Source organism: Cololabis saira, chromosome 21, assembly GCF_033807715.1.
Source record: "Cololabis saira isolate AMF1-May2022 chromosome 21, fColSai1.1, whole genome shotgun sequence".
In the NCBI taxonomy this organism is placed as follows: Eukaryota; Metazoa; Chordata; class Actinopteri; order Beloniformes; family Belonidae; genus Cololabis; species Cololabis saira.
Genome location: NC_084607.1, coordinates 11757666 through 11780495, shown reverse-complemented (window position 1 = coordinate 11780495; position 22830 = coordinate 11757666). Strand labels below are relative to the sequence as shown.

Genomic DNA, 22830 nt, shown 5'->3' with positions numbered 1-22830 from the left:
TAGTTACTCCCACAGATGACTGACTTCCATGACAAATATGCAAAGCTGTATGATCGATCTATTAATGTCATTTTCAGGGATTGTCTTGGCACCAAACACTAAAGGCATTCCATATATGATTTACTATATAAGAGGTGAACTTGACCTTTCTCCTCTACAACAGAACAGTTTAATAATACAGACTGGCGGTATTCACAGCGTTACTCTGCCATCATGGTATAGGCCTCTTTGGGTCATGTATGAGTCACTACCTGGCACTTGGAACACTGATGGCCATTGTTATTGTGGTGCTGTAATGTTCTATAAAGTGGCATTGTGTCGTTCTGCTGTCAAAGACATAAGGGACAAAACTAAGAGAGCGATCCACGTCTTTGCAGCTATGATCAACATTTACAGTTGGCAGCACCAAAAATGTTTCAGACATGTTCAGTGAGGGTAATCTCTTGGTAATTATAAAAAAAACATCTCTGCAGTTGTTTTCATTGTATGTGGACAAATATTCACCTCAAAATAAAGTAGCAGCATCTGAAGATGATGAATAATGTCTTATGAATAACATCCCACACACGCTAATTTATTTGTATACACATTACATGTGCTGGTTGCGTTTATACTTAATGTCAAAATATGACTTGAACTATTCAAGACAGCTGCTGTAATTTAAGCTTTAGCTAAAGGGTGAATGTTTGTGATTCAAAGAAAGAAACCATGTATTGATAGAGTTGAGCTAAGTGACGCTGGTTTAATGAACTTATGTTTTCTTTAAAAAATAAAAAATAAAAAATAAAAGCCATTATTTTCACATGATAGAAGAAAAATAATGTATTTTTCTTCGCCCCCTGGCACAGAGTAGCTAAGACAGGAAAAACAAGATGAAGTAAGGAACACATTCACACACACACACACACACACACACACTTCTGAACAATATGTCACCACAAGCAAATGTACAGACATCCCCATTGTAGTATTGTTTTTCTCCATTAAGCCAAAGCAGTGTTTATCCAAATGAGTCAAACATTTTGTTTTAACTATCAGTGTAGCACTACTCTAATCTACACATAGTAAACACATAAAGCTGAAAGAGGTTTTTATCAAAGCCTTTTTATATTTGTAAAAATGTGAACACACACGATTTTCCTCTGAGAGGATACAGTTTTTATTGTATTTTACTCACAGAAGGAAAACAATGGTTATTGAAAGAAATCAGGTATGAAATAATAAAATAAATAAAAATGTCACTATACAGCCTCCTGTGGCTTTTCAAAGGAAAAATTGGAGTAACATTACATGTAAAATAATGACAGGGAGCTAATTCAAGAGGAAACCAATACAGGTTTGTCATCATTTGGGGTGGATCTGGGAAATGTGGGGCATTCAGACGTAACCTTTGACTTGTCCGGCAGGTGCCCTGCGTGGACTACTTTCTCCACTGCTAAAGGTGGGAGAGCCGGGCATGCCGGGGGGACTCGAACCTGCATAGAGCAGGGATCCCCCGATCAGGAGCAGGGCTGACGCTCCCCAGCCGATGTAAAGGGCAGGGCCAAGCTCTCGCTTGTGTGGAGCGGCCACATGAGGGTCATAGAAATCCCTGATGATGGAGTGGGCTGTCCAGCAGACGGGTACAAGGTAAAGGAACCCTGCAATGGCAAAAAGGGCACCTGAAATGCGAGCAATGCGAGCCTTCAGGCTGTTTACACCTATGCATTTAGTGCACTTGACTCCGAGGACTCCCAGAGCCAGAGCCAGACCACAGAGCAGGATGGAGAAGACGGTGAGGCCTCGGGCAGCCTGCATGTCACTGGGCAAAGCCAGTAAGCTATCATACACCTTGCACTGGATCTGACCGGTGCTCTGCACTATGCAAGTCATCCAAAGGCCTTCCCAGATGATCTGAGCCGTCACTATGTTGTTACCGATGAAGGCAGTGACTCGCCACAGGGGGATGGCACAGACTACTAACCCACCCACCCAGCCTACGAGAGATAGGATCAGGCCCAACAACTGCATGCCTGTGGTCGCCATCTCGAAATGTGCTGTTTGGAATCGGGTGGATTCAACTCTGTTTTATCCGCTGGGGGTCGACTTATTGTCCCAGAAAGAAAAATGTGATAGTCTGTGTGGCTGGAAATATCGTGGTCCACTTCTCCGTCCTCAGTCTGAGTGGCGATGATGTTGATGAGTTCAGGCAGACTTAGAAGAGAAGAAATCTCCTGGAATTCAGGAAATATGGGAAAGTTGAGCCAGTTTAAACATTTCGATGCAAAATAATAAAATATGTACAGTAAATCTCAGAAAAATGACATTTCATTTTACAACAACATGGTTATGAATTATGAAAAATTAATGGGGCATATATTTATCATAAATATTTGGAAAGGGGCTGAGAGGCCCATGTTAAGTGGATTCCAGTGAACGCTGCAGAGAATAGCCCTCTTTGACACAGCTGTGGGTGTCAAGCTACGCCTTGCCGGGCGAGTGGATTATCTCAGAAAAACATGAGGGGACTCTGAACACAAGCAGCTTTCATGAGAGCTTGTAGAGTGGGCCAGCAGGACCTGTGTCATCTGTTTATCACAGCTCTTACATTTGCCCAATTCTGTGAATCAATCTGTACAAGAACAATCCAAGAGATGCATCGGGAAACACAACATCAGAGGAATACACTCGTGTGATGAGCCTGCACCTACGAGTCATATTCAAGTACATTTTGATCGATAAAAAATGAATTACACTCAAAATGGATCTTATTAAAAGAGCATAATGGTCATTTTCCTTTTTTTTAAGCTCAGATTTGTACTTGAGAGTAATTTTAAGCAAAACAATGGACAAAAGCAGCTGATAACATCACATGCATGCACCTTCAACATCCTGTAGACAGGAGTAATACAATAGAAGATAAAACAAAACAAGTGACACATTTATATATTTTGACAAGCATTTTGAAAGCGCTGGACATCATAAATAATATTTACCGTCAATGAAGGATGCTGGGTGTTCACTGCTCCCCCTTGGGTGTCGTTCTCACTGGTCTTTCCAGCAGTGGATACCTGGTGTTTTGATTGCCCTGAGAGTTCAGCTCAGTCGACAGGAGGACCAGGCTTTGTCTCAGAGGTGGACTGCAGCAGAGAGAAGCAATCAGCTTCTACACCCTGGACTGCTCTGGGGATGGGACTGCCCTCCAAGATGCCAGCGGGAATCTTGTGTGACAGTGGGCAGAAGCATGCGCTTGTGTCAGTGTGTTATGTCAGTGTGTGAATGTGTTTGAGTGTGTCTCCCAGTGCCTGGTGTAAAAGCACAATGCCCTGCTGTTTTGTTGCGCCCTCCCTCAGAGCTTCTCGTCAGCCTCTGTCCCAACCCCGCTGCCCCACACATCCATCCAACGCTGCAATCCCCTCTTTCTCCTCTTCTTTTGACTTAAACACACTTGTTCACTTATGAGAGCCTTCTCTTTTCCATAACGCTGCTTTTCTTTCTGTTCAATCTGTCTATGGGTTCCTTACATTGAAGTGCTCAATGGTGAGGAGTCAGACCGTATGCGCCCTCTTCATCTCCATTCATTGTAGAAATGTGGTTCATTAACGACAAATGCATTTTTGAATTAACATATATATACAATTTCTGAAGGGTAATAAAGTTGAAACAATGATAACAAGCGTCAGGACTTAGATGCTACAAAAACTAGAAGAGATGCTTAGGGGAGCTGCATTTCTGCCACCATGCAGACGCCCGGGACTGAAGAGCGGGTAAAGCCTATCCGTGAACTTGTCTGTGAAGGTGTGAATGTGGACTCCAGATTCTGCGCAGTAGAAGGACACACGGCCTTCTGGGTAATCCAAAAACACCCCGACCCTCTTGGGTCGGTGCTCCAGAGCCACCGAGGTGACGGGAGAGGTGTTGGCCAGGTACTGGCCTCCAGCCTTGAGGCTTAAAGTCCAGAAGCCGTTCGCGGGACACACAGTAAACTTTCCCTTCCTGTTTATGGACTGTCTGGCAACACCCAGGTTCCATTCAATCTTTTCCCCGACGTCCACGTCCCAGTAGTACCTCCCACTGGTGAGGCCTTCCTTGGCCAGCACGTTGGCCACACGGTCAAAGCGCTTGGGATTCTCTGGTACCTCCTGAAGCTTATCGGTGTGCCTCACTTGTTTCCTGTCATCTGAGACGGAGAGGAAGGGGTGGGCTGTCTTGGCACTCAGGTTAATGTCAACTAGAAAAGAAGGAGGAGAAAAAATAAGGAATTTGTCCAAGAGAATCTCAATGGAGAATATGTCATTCCAGCAACAACAAAGCTTTACCTCTGTGTTTCTGAAGTCTCTTGAGTTCTGAAGGACAGCAGGGGTTAAAAGAGACATCACCGTCACTGAATGTATTGAAGAATGTTGACTAAGTAGACAACGTTACAGCCACAGGATAGTACTCACCAGCTTTGGAGAGTCTGTTAACGTCCATCTTTATTTTCTCCAGTATGTCTGACAATGCTCTTCTAGTGATCCCAACACAAGGGTCCGTTTCTATGGTGACCCTGGACCAGTCCTTCATCTCATGAGGCTACAAGGAATAAACAATGTTCAAAATGACTTTATGAAAATAATTCACCACTATCATCCTGCTGTGTGCGGTACACGAAGATGCTTACAAGGACGATTTGCTTCATGCCATCCCATTGATCAGCAGAAGGCTCGTGTTCAATGATGTCCTTGCTCAGCTCCTGGATTTCCTGTTTGAGCTCTCTCACTAGAGTTTCCACTCTCTTCTCCTCCTCTTTCTGTTTTTCTTCAATCGCAGCCACAACTGCTTTATGATTCTTCTCCATCGCATTTACGAGCTCAGAGAAGACCTTCTGGCTCTCCCGCGCTTCGCGGAGGTAAGAACTCTGATTGGAAAGCATCATCAGTCATTCAGGAGGAGTGAACATTTTAGGAAATAATCTTATTTCACTTATATTTCAACTCACCTTTTGAATCTCAAGAGAGTTTTTTAGCCTTTCTATCTTCTGCTGCCTTTCCTGAATCATTTGTGCAACATCTTTAACCTGTACACATGCAACCACGATGTAAACAACGAGTACAAATACACCGAACTTGTATGATTTTATTAAGTGGGCTTTGATGACTGATAAAGGTGAAACAGTACCATGTCTGTTTCAGGTGGTTTCTGAGGTCGAATTTTCTTGTAGTCGTCAGCAACATCTGCCAGAATGTGGTTGACACTGAGGTCGGGCTTGTCGGGGAACACTCTCCTACAGTCAGGGCAGTACTTGGACTGTTTCCGTGTCCAGTAGTTGGAGACGCAGGACAAGCAGAAGCTGTGACCACATGGTATGGTCACTGGGTTGGAGAAGATGTCCCTGCACAAAGAACACAAAAAGTGCTTCTCTGGGAAGAGGCTGATGGTAGCGGTCATCCTCTGGAAATGATGAGAATAATAAAAAATAATTAATTGATGTACCGTATTTTCCGCACTATAAGGTGCACCTAAAAGCCTTTAATTTTCTCAAAAACCGGCAGTGCGCCTTATAATGCAGTGCGCCTTATATGTGATCATTACGGTAATTTCTGTTACTGTAGTCAGTAGGATTGTAGCTACCGTAGTTGGTATCGCCGAAGTAATGGCGCTAAAAACATCAGGAATCGTCACAGACGTTCAAGACAACAGCAGCAACGCTGACTCGCATAATGGCGACTTTGACGAGACGGAGCAAAGCATGTTTTTATTTTGTTAATAAAGTTTGACACACAGTACTTTTCTTCTTGTTTTTTTTTTTTTTTTGCATTTGCTGTAGTATTTTGTAGCATTTCCTGTAGCGCAGCTCCATCAGGTAGATACCTAACTCAACCCCAGCCACTATAGTACGGTATTTTACCATATATTTAGTGCGCCTTATAATGCAGTGCGCCTTATAGTGTGGAAAATATTGTAAACTAAGTATAAAACAACGTTTTTCTACTTTTTACCCAAAGTCTTCCAGGGCTAAGTGCAGTTTGAATGGTAAGTTTAAGAGAAATCAAAACTGATACTGAACTGGAGCAGCTGCAAGGGAACGACTTGATTAACACATGTATGGAGTAAAAACGTTTTTCTTATGCGTACAAAAAGTGTCTTTATCTCGTTTGAAGAAATTGACCACTGACGACTTAGAGAAGTGACGTTTACACATTAACATGGAAATTACTTACAACAATTCAGGACGGATGAGAGCAAGTGAAACATCCATGTTTGTAATCAGAGGCGCATTACTCTCTTATTAAGCAAATAACCAAATATTAGTTTTTTTTTGTCTTGAACAAAACCCTGTCTCGTTTTTTTCCCAACCCTGAGTTCATTGTCACTGTCTTTTAAGTTCTTTGTGATCAACGGCAGATAAAGCATTCGAGAACTGAAGCGACTAAATATGTCGTCAAACAGGTAGGCCTACCCGGCAGCTGGGGAAAAACAACTCAACAAGTAGAGACTATTCAAATGTTAAAATTATGTTTCTTCTAACATATATTTCCTGAGATTTAACAACACCTACCTCACATATCAGATCACTCTCAGGTTATGTAACAGGTTCGGTGACTCGGAGGAATGGCAGTCATAAACTGAATAGTTTATAGAAACTAGAACAATTCTTGGTTGAAAAATGAGCAAGACGGACGTGATCTTACCGATTCCAGGTAATTTGTTCCACACAGCGCTGCTTGAACTCACAGTTATAGGTATTATTTAGGAAGACAACACCTGTTCACCTGTTTGCGCTCAGGTATTTGTATTGTCTAGGGGCAGTGCTTATGACGATGGCAAGTGTTTGAAACTCCGCCCTGTGTTATCTGAGCAGCCTGGACAGAATGTTTGGAAGGCAGACACATACCACACCCACACACACACACACACACACACACACACACACACACACACACCTACACACAAACACATATGCATGTGCACACACACAAAGAAGAAAAACTCAACAACGAGAATCATGGCTCCATTTACTTCTAATAGATTCATTCAAAGTTAACTACTGCAAAATAATCAAACAATTCATATATTTATATATATATATATATAGAACATCAATATAACATGATTACATTTAAGAAATGGTTTATTTAACATAGACAAGTTCACCCTAAATTAATAATGTAACAGCTCATGCACACCTAACTCAACATAAGTTAAAGACAAGTTGCAACCAGATGTTAACGTGCTGTTTAAAACAAATTATTGTTTCAGGTGGCACCTTTCCAAGTTCTTACTGTATGTTGTTTTACTGGTTTTCATTTTCACATTTCACATACATCTCTGACGCAGAGTCATCTCCCTTCTGGTGGTATGATGGCTATGTGCTTTCATGGTGTTCATACTTGTGTGTGTGAACAGACCAGATATCTGAAAATGGTCCCCAAGGATGAACCAGAGTTGTAAATCTCTGGAGAAATGTTGTTTTTTTTCGATTTCTGGGTCGATTTCTTTTGATGATCTTTTGATTCTTTTGATTTTGTAATATTATATTTTTTGCTTTTTACCCTTTACCTGCATGTGTGTGTTGAGTGTACTGCTGCTGCAAAAAGTGAATGTCCCCATTGAGGGTGCAATAAAGTACAATCTTATCTTATCTTATCTTATCTTATGTAATGTTGTGGAAGTAGACCCTTGTGGTTGAAGGTGTGCCTTAAAAATGCTCCCACGAGTGCGCCTTGAATGACCTGAAACAAGAGTTAACCTGTCAGAATTATCTAACACCTGGAGATCACCATGCGGTATTCTCCAAACTATCTAATGTCACAGACGTATGCAAACGTCTGAATATTTAAGAAAGTCATAAACAAATGTTCTTTAAGGAATCCTAAACAACCTTTGATAAATAATGTTTCCTCAATTTACCATGCAGAGATGAGAAACCCAAACATGACGTATATTTTCCTAAAACAGATGTAAACTTAGCTGTACATGTTAGAAGTCTTGTGCTTTGACTGACCGCTGCTTCTAAAAGTGTGTCATCCTTGATAAATCGTATTATTACTAGTTTGCCTGTGCAGATAAATGACTCTGCACAGTTAAGGTCAGGTTGTCTTCCTGAGGCTTGCAGGGTTGCGTAGCCTTGAGTGTCTGTTATTTATTTCCTAACTGATAACATATGCTGACTTGCACACGTTACATAACATGTACGTGTCTGTCCTTCACATTTTAGTGTGTTACAAGTGCTGAAATAAATTACATTTTTGCACTTGTTGCATCATGTGAGAAAGCATACACAACTTATTGGTCAGATGCATTCGAAAACGCCTAAAACCCCTAAATCCTAAGCGTATAAACAGGGGGGAGCTTTTTTCTTGGCTGTTCTCCAGATGTTTCTATGTCTTTTGTCATCAGGAGTGCCAACTAATTCAAACTGATACCACCGGTACAAAGTTTTCACACTTAACTATCATAAACAAATAAATATATTACATAAGCACGTCGTACAGTAAATATTGTAGAGAGCAATTAAAAAGATTTAACCTTCTTATATGACCTGACCCAATCAAGGTGCTATATACTGAACAGTCAGATACGAAGAGCATTATGCTAAAATATATTTCTAAGAGTTAAGCTTGAGTTATGGTTCTGCGTCAAAACGACGCCGTGCCTACGTGCCGTCACTGACGCTGTCACTGACGCTTACCTCCCGAAAATTGTAACTACGCGTCGAGGCGACGAAGACCACACGCAGACGAGAGGGCTGTGATTGGTTTGCTTGGAAGCAACGCATTTCCGATTTCCGGTTTGAAGCAGTCGTGAACTTTCAGCGCTCTTTTCTTCGTGTATGTGTGATTTTTTTTGTTTTGTTTTTTTGCACAATAGTTGTCCTTATCTCTTTGATTCACTGTGACCGGAAAAAGTCGGATAAACCATTCAGGAAAAGATCGCGAATTAGCGGTTACAGGGGGTACTGCACCGCGGCGAAATGGAGTGACGGAGAAGTCCGAAGGGTTCACGACGGCGTCACGGTGACGGCGTCACGGTGACGGCGTGTGCACGGCGTCGATTTGATGCAGAACCATAACTCAAGCTTTATTCCATAAAAGGAGGTCATTTGGTCATGTATGAGGAGCTGCAAAGAAGCGATTAATGAAAATTGAGTTGAAGTTGAGCCCGATAGGTGGGGCCACTTTGTCCTCCATATGCTCTATTGCCACCTGAGCGGTTCCTCCTGCAGATCCTCCCACTGCTCCACCGATTATACCATACAGAACCATCCCTCCTGGCCCCTCGATGGATCCAAAAAGTGCACCAACCACAGCCCCGACAACCACACCAGTCCCCAGTCCTCGAGCCAGGGAAGTCCTGAGCCAGTCATTGTCAATTTCCGCTTTGGCTCGGATCTCTGCTCCAACGTTGGCAATGAAAGTATCTTTCTGGAAACATAGTTCCTCGGCGATGTACTTCTTTTCCATCTTGTTCCATGTTCTCTCTATTTCCTCAGCTCTTTTTTTCCTGAGTCTCTTTTCCTCCTTCTTCACGCTGCGCTCAGCCTTCCGGAAAGTTCTGCTGGAGAAGCAGCCCCCTCCTAACGAAGCCACCATCAACTCGATCTTTCTCAGGAGCTCTCTGTCATGGCTTCGATCTCTCCAGTTCTTGCTGAAAACGTGAAAGCGTCCGCCGTACGTCTCGATCAGTTCCCTCAGATACCAGTCGGACTTCTTCACCCTGTTTTCCACGACAGCTCTATCCACATGTCCTTCACAGGTCAGGAGGATCATGCAGTGGTTCAAACATTTTCCTCCAAAGCGTTTCTTCAACAGTCTGGGGGTTTTTATGTCGTTTTGGGAGATTTTCTCCATGTCATAGGCAACAAGGAAGGCATGAGGACCTGGTATACATAAGCATTTGGACCTCCTTAGCTCCATCTTCCTCTTTGCATGCGATATATTCTTGTCATAGATGTTTGGACCGTTGACTACAGCCACTGATCTAGCAGCCAACTCTCCCACTTTCTTAATACTGCTTGAAATGCCTATTAAGTCCTTGGAAAACTCTTCCCTTCCCAGTATGGCATTGGTGAGTTGCAAATGAGAGAGTCCACTGCTCCCGACCACCAACAGTCTCAACTCCTTAGCAGATCCTGCAAGAGCATTCAGTTTGATTTGAGTTAAGAAATATTAAACATCACTTAATATAAAACAAGAGCAAAAAAAAAGAACAGCAGGTCATTTATATAGAAAATTGCTTTTCATTGAATCTTTTCTTAAGCAACAAGTTGCACTGGAGACAATAGAAAATGGAGAAATTGAAAGCAAGAGAAATAACTATTACAGAAATGTTGCAGTATTACATCAGAGCTCACCTTTGGTCCTCTTATCCATTTTATTCCCTTGTTAAACTTGAACTAACTGGACTCAACTGTTTTTCTTGTGTTCTGCAAAAGCATGTGCCTTTTCCTCTCTGTCTCTGTCTCCCTGTCTGTCTCTCCCTGCTGATGAGATAATGTGGTGTCAGGTTTATTATCAACTGGAAAAGCCCCTCGGGGTCCGAAACCACCAGTGTGCACATCCACATTTATTGACTTCTCAAGTTATCCTTTTCAAATAAGTACTACATATTTTTTTTCTGTTTTATGAAAACAGGTGAAAGGGTGGCAGCATTTATATTAATTTTTGCAGGTGATGAACAGTCAGTTTGATCACTTGCACGCAGATCATACAGCTGATTTGTTCTTTCAACCTCAAAACTAACTGTGCTGATCAGAGGTGGACAGCTGAAGATAAGAATAACAGATGCAAAGCTGTTTGTTCAGTACTCTGTGGGCAAGTAAATTCTCCCATATACTCATTTGAATGTATGTTTTTTGGTTTTCTTTGGGGGGGGGGGGGTTGTCCTTAAAAATGTGCAAAACAAATGTAATTGATTTATGAATTAACTGAAAAAAGAGAATCTGACAAGGTTACGTCACTGGACCAGACTATATTTGTTTTCAATTCCTATTTCAGGGGAATCAATAGCTCATTAAAGTAGTTTGATCCGTCATGAGGGGGGGAAAAAATCCCTTTTTCCAAATGCAGACTGTCGTCTCTAACAGCAACAATATAAATCCTGCAGATAATTGAATTCAGCTTATCCAAAGTCCAAGTTTAGAAGTGTTCATAGTTGCTCTGAAATCATACTTTTGAAATCTGTTTGATAAAGGTAGAATAGAATCATGATAAAAAGCAAAGTTAATTGGTTGATAGATTAAAGCAAATTGCATAGGCTGTTAAGTTAAATTAAAAGCTGCAAGGTTAAAAAAAAAAGATTTCAGATTTTTGGGAGAGTTTTAATAGACAAGGAGCTATAAAGATGTAAAAGATGCTTAATGTTTTTTAAAACTTGCAAACCTTCTTTCATTTTTATTCAGCTTCAGTTATAATCAACATAACGTATAGTTTATTGAGCCACAAATGCAAAACTACAATTTCAGTCATTCAGTTTATATTATAAAGTCACTTTAAAGACGTATTTCATTTTTATCCATAGTCTTCCATTAGGTTTGGTTTGATTGAAATATCATTCCGTCCTACACAGAATAAAGTAAATATTTGACATTATGCTTAAAAATGTGATAGTTAGATAACATAAACCATTTAACCATTGGATGTTTGTAGAGTGTAAACCCAAAACCACAGTAAAGGTTCAATTAATCAGAAATAATACACATATTTACTCACATACACAGAGTTGGTGTCCGTTTTTTTAATGTCTTTTGTTTGTTTGTTTGTTTTTAATATCCCAGGATATTTTTCTCGGGGGAAATACATGTATTGTACATAAACAGCGCCTCCACGTGGACAAATTATGAATCGCACAGGAAGTCATCAAACGTATTTCCTGTTTGGAGAAACGTGGGACTTCCGGAAACAGGGGACAACTTTGCAGCATTGATTTCTGCAGTGACAGTTGTTATGAAAGCAGAACCAGTCCGCTGGTCCCCGTCAAGTTCAGACAGATAAACATGCCAGAGAAAAGTCACACGACATGATCCAACACGCGTCCCGGGCGCTCAGGCGCGCCGTTTCTGCAGGAATGAGACGCCTCTCTGTCGGAGAAATGACAGCTGATGATCCTGATGATCCGGCTGCTTCTCCACAGCTCACACAGCAGGCGTCTCTTTATGTTCATGTGAGATCATTTTATTTTATTTATTTATTTTTTTTTTTTTTGAAAAATCTGTTATTAGAAAAATAATAAATTACACAATAGGCCTATGTCCTTAAAATCATACATACATGAATGAATGAATGAATGAATGAATGAATGAATGAAGGAATTAATTTATTTGTAACATGTATATAAATAATAAAAATAAACAGTAACATCTTCATATGCACATATGTTCGAAAAAGGAGTAGGAAGAAGTATACACCTTTTCCTAGTTCCTACCCCTTTATAACTATGAATTTACATTATTGCTATTATTATATCTACACAATATCCATATAAATATAGTCTATATAAATACTACGTAAACATACATGCCTATTACTAAATAATTATCCATATAAGTATATAGAAAATATAAATATTTCATATTATATCAATATTTAGAAAATATAAATATTATATAAATATATACTATATAAACTACATACATATCCCTATAAATATATATATATATATATATATATATATATATATATATATATATATATATATATATATATATATATATATATATATATGCTACATACATAATAAATATATTACATAATTAGAACTATCCCTCTCAACATATAATATACTACATAAATATCTAAACATATCTTAAGCAAGTATAATATACCATTTTTCCCTATTTTATTTGTTTCTCAGATTCCTCGTTAACCCTTTTCCTCCTCCATATACCTGTTTATAAATAATTTTTTTGAATCTCTTTTTAAACAGATTTATGTTAGTACTTTGTTTCATTTCCTGCTCCAAACTGTTCCACAGTGTCACTCCACAGTTCGATATGCACATGCTTTTCATTGTTGTTCGTACTTTATGTTTTCTAAAATGTAGTTCTCCCCTACATACAGCAACAAAGTAAAATAAGGGGAAAACATAATACAGAAAATAATGACAACAACAATAAATAGTTAAATGAGTAAATAACTGAATTAAGAAGGAAAGAAAGAAAAGACAAAAAAAGTACTAATAGTACTAACATATAAGACAGCTATGGTCAGATGCTGCACATGTAGGTACCCTTGTCCTATGATTACTTAGAATTGGGCTGTACCAGGGTCTGATCAGGAGGGGTCCCAGTTTGTGACAGTAGTAAGATTGTCAAAATATATAAGAAAATGCAACCAAACCTTTTTAAATGTGTCCATATCACCCCTCAGAGTGAATTTGATCTTCTCCAACTTGAGATGAAACAATGTCTCTAATCCAACCCGACATGTGAGGGAGGTTTTGAGCTCTTCCAATTCAATAATATTTGGCGTCAGGCCAGAAAGGTAGTAAAGGCCACCACATTATACATGTTTAATGGCCAGTCGCAGTCCTCAGGTTTTACTCCAAATATAGCTATCAGAGGATGTGGATCAATGATCATATTGAAAACATCGCTCAAGGAATTAAATAATGCAAGCCACGTGAGCTCTTTTTTTTTTTAATAAAGTTAGTTTGTCAAATTTTTTAGTTTTTCAAAGTTTGACTCATGCATTATCTGTACTGGAGCTGCACATAGGTTTTATTTTTGCATGTTTGCAGTTTATGTCCTACACAAATGTTGTCTCACCCCCTTTTCCCTTATAGTGGCCGTATTGTCTCAAGAGGTGCTCCTACTGTAATTTTAACAAGTATATACCTAAAGGGAACAATGATGACATCATGACTGAGTGCCTTCAGAGGGAAACTGAGACGTTGCTGCAGCTCAGTCAAGTATCCTGGTATGGTGATTTGCTAGAATTTCAACATTCGATCAACCACTTTAAAATGCAGTTTCCAGTGAATCAAAATCCTTTTATTTGCAGTATCACCTCAGTGTTTTTTGGTGGTGGGACTCCAAGCCTGGCCCACCCCTCCACCATTGCTGCGGTCCTGGAAACTGTCTCCAAGCAGGCGACTCTATCAGATCAGGCTGAAGTCACACTCGAGGTCAACCCTACTCCTGTGGGAATGTCAAAGCTGGAGGACTATCGCCATGCTGGGGTGAACCGTTTTTCCATCGGGGTGCAGGTAAATATAATTTAGAGGTTTCTGATCCCACAAAATAAAAGTGTCATCTGTGGTTGTATACTACATTTTCTGATTTGATTTGATTTGATTTGATTTATTTTATTTTTGTACATGTAAAAAAAAAAAAGAAACAACACTTCATGAGAAGTTTAAGAAAATAACAACATAACGAAGAATTTCATCCTTTAAAACTTGCTAACTTGATTTACATGTGCCAAAAAAGGAGTAGAAAGAAGTGTAAACTTATTTAGTCCTACCCCCATTCACTGATCATTTAACCTGTATTTATAACTATTCCCACACTGCTAAGTAACAGTATTATTATTATTATTATTATTATTATTATTATTATTATTATTATTATTATTATTATTATTATTATTATTATTATTATTATTATTATTATTATTATTATTATTATTATATAATGTAATTATACTCACACACATCCTTATACATGCATACATACATACACATAGTTGCATATTTCTATATATTTGTACACATATGCCCATATAGATATTTAGATAAATATACTTATTTATATATATATATTGCTGCCCATTTCTGTACATAAATATACACAGATCTACCCACAGATCTCTTGTAATTTATCTTCTGTCATTTAGTCTTTGCAGGATGACGACTTGAAAAGTCTGGGAAGAGACCACAGTTCTCTGGAAGCTTTGAAGACCCTTGAGGAGGCCAGGAGGCTGTGCCCCGGGAGGGTGTCGGTAGATGTCATGTTTGGACGGCCCAAACAGACGCTTCAGTCCTGGGAACAAGAGTTGTCTGAGATGCTGAGGGTGTGTGACGACCATGTGTCTCTGTATCAGCTGACCCTCGAGAGAGGCACCCAGCTGTTTAAACAAGTGGAAAGTGGACAAGTGACCATGCCATCTGAGGAAGCAACAGCAGAGATGTACTATATTGCCAGGAAGACTCTCCACCAGCATGGCTTTCTGCAGTACGAGGTGTCTAATTTTGCAAGACACGTAAGTCTACAGCAGAAAGTCACTTGTTTCTTACGACCCTTATTTTTAAAATGTTGTGAGGTGTACAACGCAAAGAAAATCAAATTTTATGGTAGGAACCTGTCCTCATTACAATGTATATCACATTTGGCAAAGAGGGGCTTTTTTTAAAGTGCTTTAGCAAGACAAGCTCCCGTCTACATGACAGGGTTTTCAGAAAAAGCCTTACTTCTTTCAGCATGACAATGCCAAGGTAAATTCTGCAGAAAGTAAAGTCCAGGTGCTGCACTATTCCTGCTGCAGTCCACATCTGTCATGAACAGTGGAGCAGCTTAAACACATCATGAATAAAACAGTTAAACTCCTTACTTTTCATGGCATTAATTATCTTGCAAAGTATGTCAAAAGAAAGAAAGAGGCAAGTTTGTGAGCTTCTTCACTTAGATATTATTCCAAAGTAACTTCTTTGTGGTTTTCTTTTTAGAATAGCCATTTTTATGAATTTATATTTGCTAATTTCCTCTCTGAAAAGCATCATTGGTGTAGTAAAGCAGTGTGACTTCATCTGCTGAAGGGATTTAAAATCAAAAATGCTTCATTCAATCCAGGATTCCATCTATTTTATCTGCAGCCAGCACTTTAGAGCAGCACAAAGATGCAGCGGTTAAGTCAATTTCACGACAGTGTGCACTGTGTTACTCTTATTCATTTGCTTTCTCACTCATGCTCTCATTATCTCTTCCGTCATTCTTGAGTCTCCTAATTCCCTCTACCATGATGTCCACTTTCGCCTGTGGGCTAAATTCAAGTGGATATGTGATATAGTATTTGGGAAGTGATGCGCTATTGTGACACGAGAGATGTGGGATGGGAGTCCAGAGTTACTTTGGCTGGTTTCAGCCAATAGCAGGGAAGTGTGACTGCAAGAGATAAAAGACACTTACTGAACGTAATCCAATATTCCTTCCATGGAACTGAAACTGATATCTTAACATGGAGTACAGTCTTTTGTGCTGCTTTAAGAGAGAATATAGTGAGAATATATTTAATTTAACGTGACTCATTCATATTCAGGAGCATCTGTTTGAGACTAAAGAAGTTCTGTTTCTGAAATCAGACCACTGCAGACAATGCTTCTCTGCTGTGGAGCTGGCACTGTCTACTGTCTTGTAAACTATCCTCAGAAAAAGAGAGGTGAAAAAATGCACAATAATGGAGAAAACAGTTGACTATTTTTAGTGTTTTCTTTTCCTTTTTTTTTTTTTTAAAGCATCAACTCTTCACCAGCAAAGCAGTTTCCACACACAGCAGCAAAGTAATGCTTGTCTTTTTGTCGTGTAGAATTCAGTGAGCCATCACAACTTGAACTACTGGAAAGGAAAACAGTACATTGGTGTTGGCCCAGGTAGTATCATCTATACTTAAAGCAATAAATTATATTGGTAGTAGCTGTAGATAAGTAAGTTTGTTAGTCTCCTACAGGAGCACACGGACGGTTCGTTCCTCTCACGGAGGGGGTTGTTGTTCGCGAGGCCCGGACACAGACTCTGGAGCCTGACGTGTGGATCCGTGAAGTCCAGCAGAGGGGTCATGGCACGCGGAGGCGGATTCCACTGAGCCATCTTGACTTGTGAGCTGTTGCACTGATATTACATAAGAACAGAACTGTTTCCAGAAATTGTCTTCACGTAGGGCTGGGCGATATATCGAGATTTTAATATATATCAATATATTTTCAAACGCGATATGGTACGAGACAATATTGTTTATATCGATTTAAAAAAAAAAAAAATGTTTTATGATTTTGATATAGCTTATTTTGTGACAAATTGACTTGAATGTTTTATTTGAGATTTGCACAAATGTTTTGTTATTTGCACAACTGTCAACCTCAGTGGAAAGGTCTGCCTGTTACTGTCTACATTGTATTAATTGCACAGTGTATTTTAATGTAATTGTTATGCAGGAAAGGGATATTTGTTTTATTTTATTCAAGAAGCATTTTTATTCTGTATATGCAGGCAGTTTATTTTTATTTCATTTGTTTTATACATTTTGATATTGTGCAGACCTCTGTTAATAAAGGTACCTGTGTGACATTTGGCACGAGGCTTTGTATTAAAACTGACTGTTTTTTTAAGGGTTTGCCTCAGAAAAAAATGAAGCTAACAGAGATGCTATGCTATAATGCTTTGGGGGAAACCCCAATTATGGCACAGAAAAAATATCGATATATATCGAGTATCGCCCTCAGCTAGAAAATATTGAGATATGACTTTTGGTCCATATCGCCCAGCCCTATCTTCACGTGTGAAAAGGAAGAATAGCTGCAGTTTTGCTGCAGCTAATGGGGATCCAAATAAAACTATAAACTATGTAGCAGGGAAGCATCAGCCTATGGGTAGAGAGTGAGCAGCGGGGTTTAGAGGTCTCTGTGCATGTGCTTGTTCCCTAGGATGTTCTGTCAGACTATCAGATTTGTTCTTGTTACCATTCAGTCAATGTGAATCTCACTTCAGAATCGTGTTTGTTTGGCAGATTGGAGGAGGTGTTGGTGATGGGAATGAGAATGACTGAGGGCATTAATCACAAGGTGAAGCACACAGTAAAATTTGTTTTCTTTATAACTATCTGTGTCACTGACAACTATGTTCAACATTAATGTAATCATGGTGCTTTTGATGGTTTTCTGGTATTTTGCAGCACTGGGACTTATTCAGTCCTCAGATGGATCTCTATAAAATCTTTGGTGCATCTATCGACGTCCAAGAGCTTCTGCAAAGTGGACAGCTTATTCTTGATAACAGGTGATTTATAATGTTAAATGGCCTGTAATAGAGCATTTGTTTTAATTTACAGTTCATAAATAATTTTCTGATTAATTGTTTAGTCAATAGGGCATACAGTTTTATTAAACTCCCTCACCTTATCATCTTTTCATTCCAAAATATTCCGCTAACTACAGTAAAAACGTTTGATGCAGAGAATGTTCAAACCCATTTTGCTCTGAATTTGTGTGCGGATTTAGTAATCTTGATACCCCCCCACCCCCCTTGATGTGTTAGGGGTATGAGGTGTTCCTGGGATGGCCTGGCCCTACTGGACAGCATACTTCCAGCTCTGCTGGTGGAGCTGGAAAAGCAAATCCTCCAAAAGCCACACATGATTCACTCATTGTGGACTGGTGAACATACGGAGATCTCCAACCCTCTGTGACAGTTTAAGAGAAGATTAATTTATAGACACCTTATTTCCTTGTCGTTGACAATATATGACTTTTTTTTAAATAAAAACACATTGTATGTACTTGAATGAAGTATTCACTACATAAATGGTATTGTATCCTCTCAGCTAAGTGTGAAGTGGGGCTGTTGCTTTTTATCTGTATTAATAAACCACCACACTGTCGGGAAAAAAGTTATTGTCTTATCCACTTACATAAACTAAATCAACACACCATGGGCTTTACTTTAATCATCTGCTGTTTTGGATGAGAAATGAATGAGATTCAGGAAATTAGGTTCTAATGTCATTTACACAGTTCAAATGAAGTTAGGCAGAAAAAGATTTCTCATCAAGTCATTTTTGCTGTCGGCTTAACATAATTATTATTCTCCACAGCCCGAGTTAATATGAGAGTGTTTTCCAGAAATGTCTGCTGAGAATGCATGTAATATTAGCACATTATTGCTTACGGATTAAACTTACTAAGAAAACTTTTATTATCAAACTGTATTGAGGCAACACCTGAAAATGAGCGCATGCACTCAATCAGATGATTTTGACATCCTGCAGCACTGCAGTTGCCTTGAAATAAACAAGTTGGCAATTCAAGAGTAATGACAATACAATACTATTGTATTGGAAAAACACATTGTAGGTCTATAAATAGGTGCATATTCATTTACACTTTCTAAATCAAATTAATTAGAAATAAATCAATGGTTTTGTTGTTTTTCTTTGAATGAAATCTCTGAAAGATATTAGCCATATTTTATAAACTTAAGAAATTAACATAAAATATCTTCTAGGAACTTTATCTTAATGTAAAGACAGTACATCACTGAAGTTATGAAGTTAATGTTTCTGTGATGAAGCAGCATTCATTGTCACCGGCTGTTGAAAATGAGTGGCCTCTGGTCTCCCTGGTAGTGGGGTTGTGCCTCCCTCCTCCACTGGAGTTGCAGTTCAGGTAAAGCCTTGTTTTCACCTTACACACACACACACACACACACACCTGCACACTCACCTACAGACTCCCCCACAGTTTTGGGGGACAGTTAATCGCAGTAGCCTAGTCTGGATTCAGTCTCAGGGACATTAATGGTTGCTGCTTATGTCTCTACCTCTTCTCGTGTCTGTTTGTTTGTTTTCTCTCTTACAGATTTCAAAGGCTTGTGTGCCCGTTGTGCGTTTTCCCTGCTTCTTTCATTTCATTTTTTTTAATTTATTTATTAACATACAGTGCAAACAGCGACAAAAGACGACATCAGTTACAATGACATGTATCTACAGTAGGTGTGTGCGTGTAAATAAGATTATGAAAGTAGATACATAAATTAAGAATATTAATTCGAGAATAAATAAGTAAACAAATAAATAATTATCGTATAGAGTGGTCTAGCACGATATAATATAAATATAGCGTAATAATATAGTAATATCCTAAGATAACATAATAATTTATATGATATTATAACATATAACAAAATGATATCACCATACTATAATATATAACAATATAATAATATTATAGTTTAACATCCCATGAGATTTCATAACTTAATATAATAATACACTATGTTTCTTTCATTTCAGACTAGCAACAGATGCCACCCCTCACCTCCGACGCCACTTCACATATGTTTATATAAATTAAAATTTTACGTTATGTATGAAATTGATTATATTTTACAATGCATATGCTTTAGGTTTTTACCAAACTTGGTATTAACCATTAATATATATGCAGAGAAAAAAAAGAAAATGAGTGATACATTCAGCAGCTTCAACCTGAACCTCCTGAAGATTAAATACGGTCTTGGCTGAGGATTAACAGTGTTTAAAGTGTCCTCTGACAACTGAAACATCTGTTTCATGACCACCGAGCTCTCTCCATGGTGCTGATTTCATCCTGACTCTTCTCTTTTCACCCGCCTCTTCATATTAAATAAATCATACTTCAGCGCGTTGTTTCCAGAACGTGATGCGCAGTGATGATTCCGGGGTGTGTGCTTTCGCAGGACTGCAGCAGAATCCCATCAAGGACATTGTAAAGTGCATCACGACTACGCACGACTACGTTCTTCTGATTTATGGTGCGCGTAAAATCGACGGCGTAGGGTAGGCGGTGACGCACACCGTACGTGCGGGTCGCCGCGTACCCTACGGCGTAAGCTCTGCGTTGGTGTAACGCCATAAATCATCCTTTATTAGGTGTGAACGATGTTTCGTGTTTAAAGTCGATATGTTTTTCTGACTCATTTCCTCTCCTCAGCAGCCTCCCTCCCCCGCACCTCTGCACTGGTTTTACATCACCACTTGACAACAATTGATTGCTTACGTCCGTGTGTCGTGTGTCTCCTTGATCTGTTTCCTGAATTGATTGGTGGACAATGAACATGATGGAGCCATGACAACCCTTTTACATTTTTATTAAAGCATGGTATAATACAGTTACACATACAAAAAGAGAAAAACATACGAATGCACTGGTCCTGCCAGGTGCTACGGAGTATAACTCCTTACATTTATAACATTGCAGCATACTACCGCAATGAGTTTGTCGAGATGCGTCACAATTCATTGAATCTGACACTTCTCGGGTTTCTTGTGTTTGATGCTTGATCCAAGCACCATCTGCAGGTCGCTGGTGAAGCTGGGGCGCTGTGCCAGAGGGTCCATGGCGGCCTGGGCTCCATGTGTCCCCCTCCGGCCCCTCCTGCCCCCCCGGAGAGACCGGTAGGTGCGGATGGGCACGACCTGGTGCCGAGACGGGCACGTCTCCACTGGCAGTCCGCCTAAAGTCGCCAGAGCTTTGAACACACCTTCCAGCCCGCTGCCGCTTTTGGCAGAGGTTTCGAAGAATGGGACGTCCTCGCCGAGGATTTGTCCCACTTCTGACCGTCCCACCTGGACTTTGTGCGCGCCCAGGTCCGCTTTATTCCCGCACACCACCACCGGCACCGCAGGGTGCGCGCATTTCAGTAACTTGGCTTTCGCAGCTTTGATCTCGTCGAGAAGCACGAGCGCTTCATTCAAAGACTCCCTGTCATCCAAACTGAAGACGACTAGAAAAATGTCCCCTGCAGAAAAACAAATGATCTGTGATTAGTACATGTTTTTAAAAACTATGCATTTTCCTATTACAATTGATTGTGTGCTTACAGTGGCGTCAATTCAGTCGAAGCTAAGGTATGGCAAGGTTACGAGTCACAGAACTTAACTAGAGTATCAACCAACACGTCCAGCAAATACTCATCACACAAGTCTGCTATGTAGCTGATCTGTGTGGTCAGGAAAATTGGAACTTTTTCAAATGCAGTCTTGCTCACTGCAAAAACTCAAAATCTTACCAGGAATATTTGTCCTATTTCTAGTTAAAATGTCTCATTTTTAGTCAAAAAATCTCATTACACTTAAAACAAGACTCATCACCAGAAAAATAACTTGTTATTTGACAATTTTCACTTGAAATAAGTAGAAAAATCTGCCAGTGGGACAAGATTTATCTTCTCATACAAGCAAAAAAATCTTGTTCCACTGGCAGATTTTTCCACTTATTTTAAGTGAAAATCTACTTGAAACAGGTGAAAATGGTTGTTTTTGAGTCTTGTCTTAAATGTAATGAGATCTTTTTTTACAAAAAATTTGACATTTTAACTAGAAATAAGACAAATATTCTTGTTAAGATTTTGAGTTTTTGCAGTGTATAATAACTAGTGAAATCGATCATGTTCTGATTTGCATTTGTAGTCATTCTATATGTATTAAGTAATAGAATAATCAATACAAATAGACAGAGTATAATTCCATAAATGTATTTAAAAAACAAACATTTACATTTTCCCTTGAAGCCAAGGTGTGGCGGCTGCCAGACCTTGCCATACCCAATTGACGCCCCTGTGTGCTTACCTGTCAGTATGGACAATCTCCGCTTTGCAGGGAACTCCCTTTCACCTGCTGCATCCAGGAGATCAATCTGGTATGCCTTCCCTCCTATGAGGAACAGCTTTGTGTAGAAATCCTCGACTGTGGGCTCATAGTGCTCTTCATAGTCTTCACCCAGGAACCGCCGGAGTATGTTACTTTTACCGACTCTGCGCGCCCCCAGCACCACCACCCTGTGGCGGTTGCTGGGCTTGGACAGACGCATCTCCGGCTGCTCCAATGACTTTTTGGAGGGTCGATCAGTTGATACAGTGTGCGGATTGCCGGAACTTGAGGACCGACGTGTCACTCTCCCATTCGGTCGTCTCCAGCACCCTTTAACCGTTTTGATGATGCCCATGCCAGTTTTGGGAATACTGGAGACTTTGGGGTGCTGGAACAGAGGAGTGAGAGCTGTGCTTTGGAGAGCTGCGTGCGCACTGATGGGTGACTGTCGGTGCCCGGTGAAAGAGTTGAACATGTCGAGGATGCCATCAACGGGAAGGTTAAACTTCTCAGTTGCGTTCATCTCGCTGTTCTGGTC

At 39.8% G+C, this 22830-nt stretch overlaps 5 protein-coding genes across 5 annotated transcripts; 1 reads left to right on the top strand and 4 right to left on the bottom strand.

Moving 5' to 3' along the window:
- Positions 1 to 766: 766 nt before the first annotated feature.
- cldnk (claudin k) lies at positions 767 to 2038 on the bottom strand. Its single transcript, XM_061712036.1, has one exon. The coding sequence runs from the start codon at positions 2023 to 2025 to the stop codon at positions 1378 to 1380; it is 648 nt and encodes a 215-aa protein (XP_061568020.1). The 5' UTR covers positions 2026 to 2038; the 3' UTR covers positions 767 to 1377.
- Positions 2039 to 3664: 1626 nt separating this feature from the next.
- Positions 3665 to 5445, bottom strand: btr02 (bloodthirsty-related gene family, member 2). The gene is made up of 6 exons (XM_061712035.1): positions 5137 to 5445; positions 4958 to 5035; positions 4640 to 4876; positions 4425 to 4551; positions 4299 to 4325; positions 3665 to 4210 (listed from the first exon to the last, which is right to left on the bottom strand). The coding sequence occupies exons 1-6, from the start codon at positions 5404 to 5406 to the stop codon at positions 3666 to 3668; spliced, it is 1284 nt and encodes a 427-aa protein (XP_061568019.1). The 5' UTR covers positions 5407 to 5445; the 3' UTR covers position 3665.
- A 3538-nt stretch (positions 5446 to 8983) lies between these two features.
- Positions 8984 to 10378, bottom strand: LOC133422363 (GTPase IMAP family member 8). The gene is made up of 2 exons (XM_061712332.1): positions 10313 to 10378; positions 8984 to 10090 (listed from the first exon to the last, which is right to left on the bottom strand). The coding sequence occupies exons 1-2, from the start codon at positions 10329 to 10331 to the stop codon at positions 9066 to 9068; spliced, it is 1044 nt and encodes a 347-aa protein (XP_061568316.1). The 5' UTR covers positions 10332 to 10378; the 3' UTR covers positions 8984 to 9065.
- A 1464-nt stretch (positions 10379 to 11842) lies between these two features.
- Positions 11843 to 18720, top strand: rsad1 (radical S-adenosyl methionine domain containing 1). The gene is made up of 9 exons (XM_061712333.1): positions 11843 to 12120; positions 13741 to 13874; positions 13959 to 14163; positions 14793 to 15158; positions 16479 to 16542; positions 16620 to 16767; positions 17676 to 17730; positions 17841 to 17944; positions 18203 to 18720. The coding sequence occupies exons 1-9, from the start codon at positions 11977 to 11979 to the stop codon at positions 18351 to 18353; spliced, it is 1371 nt and encodes a 456-aa protein (XP_061568317.1). The 5' UTR covers positions 11843 to 11976; the 3' UTR covers positions 18354 to 18720.
- Positions 18721 to 20939: 2219 nt separating this feature from the next.
- rasd2a (RASD family member 2a) lies at positions 20940 to 22815 on the bottom strand. Its single transcript, XM_061712479.1, has 2 exons — positions 22272 to 22815; positions 20940 to 21442 (listed from the first exon to the last, which is right to left on the bottom strand). Exons 1-2 carry the CDS (start codon positions 22813 to 22815, stop codon positions 20940 to 20942), a joined length of 1047 nt encoding a protein of 348 aa, XP_061568463.1.
- Positions 22816 to 22830: the final 15 nt, after the last annotated feature.

Excerpts from the sequence above, each read along its gene's own strand:
- rasd2a (XM_061712479.1), bottom strand. The coding sequence starts at position 22,815 with ATGAACGCAACTGAGAAGTTTAACCTTCCCGTTGATGGCATCCTCGAC. Across the intron at positions 21,443-22,271 it reads GAGATTGTCCATACTGACAG|GGGACATTTTTCTAGTCGTC; the intron begins GTAAGCACACAG and ends GTTTTTCTGCAG.
- rsad1 (XM_061712333.1), top strand. The coding sequence starts at position 11,977 with ATGATCCAACACGCGTCCCGGGCGCTCAGGCGCGCCGTTTCTGCAGGA. Across the intron at positions 14,164-14,792 it reads GTTTTTCCATCGGGGTGCAG|TCTTTGCAGGATGACGACTT; the intron begins GTAAATATAATT and ends TCTGTCATTTAG. Across the intron at positions 16,768-17,675 it reads CCACTGAGCCATCTTGACTT|ATTGGAGGAGGTGTTGGTGA; the intron begins GTGAGCTGTTGC and ends TTTGTTTGGCAG.
- btr02 (XM_061712035.1), bottom strand. The coding sequence starts at position 5,406 with ATGACCGCTACCATCAGCCTCTTCCCAGAGAAGCACTTTTTGTGTTCT. Across the intron at positions 5,036-5,136 it reads AACCACCTGAAACAGACATG|GTTAAAGATGTTGCACAAAT; the intron begins GTACTGTTTCAC and ends GCATGTGTACAG. Across the intron at positions 4,552-4,639 it reads GCATGAAGCAAATCGTCCTT|CCTCATGAGATGAAGGACTG; the intron begins GTAAGCATCTTC and ends TATTCCTTGTAG.
- cldnk (XM_061712036.1), bottom strand. The coding sequence starts at position 2,025 with ATGGCGACCACAGGCATGCAGTTGTTGGGCCTGATCCTATCTCTCGTA.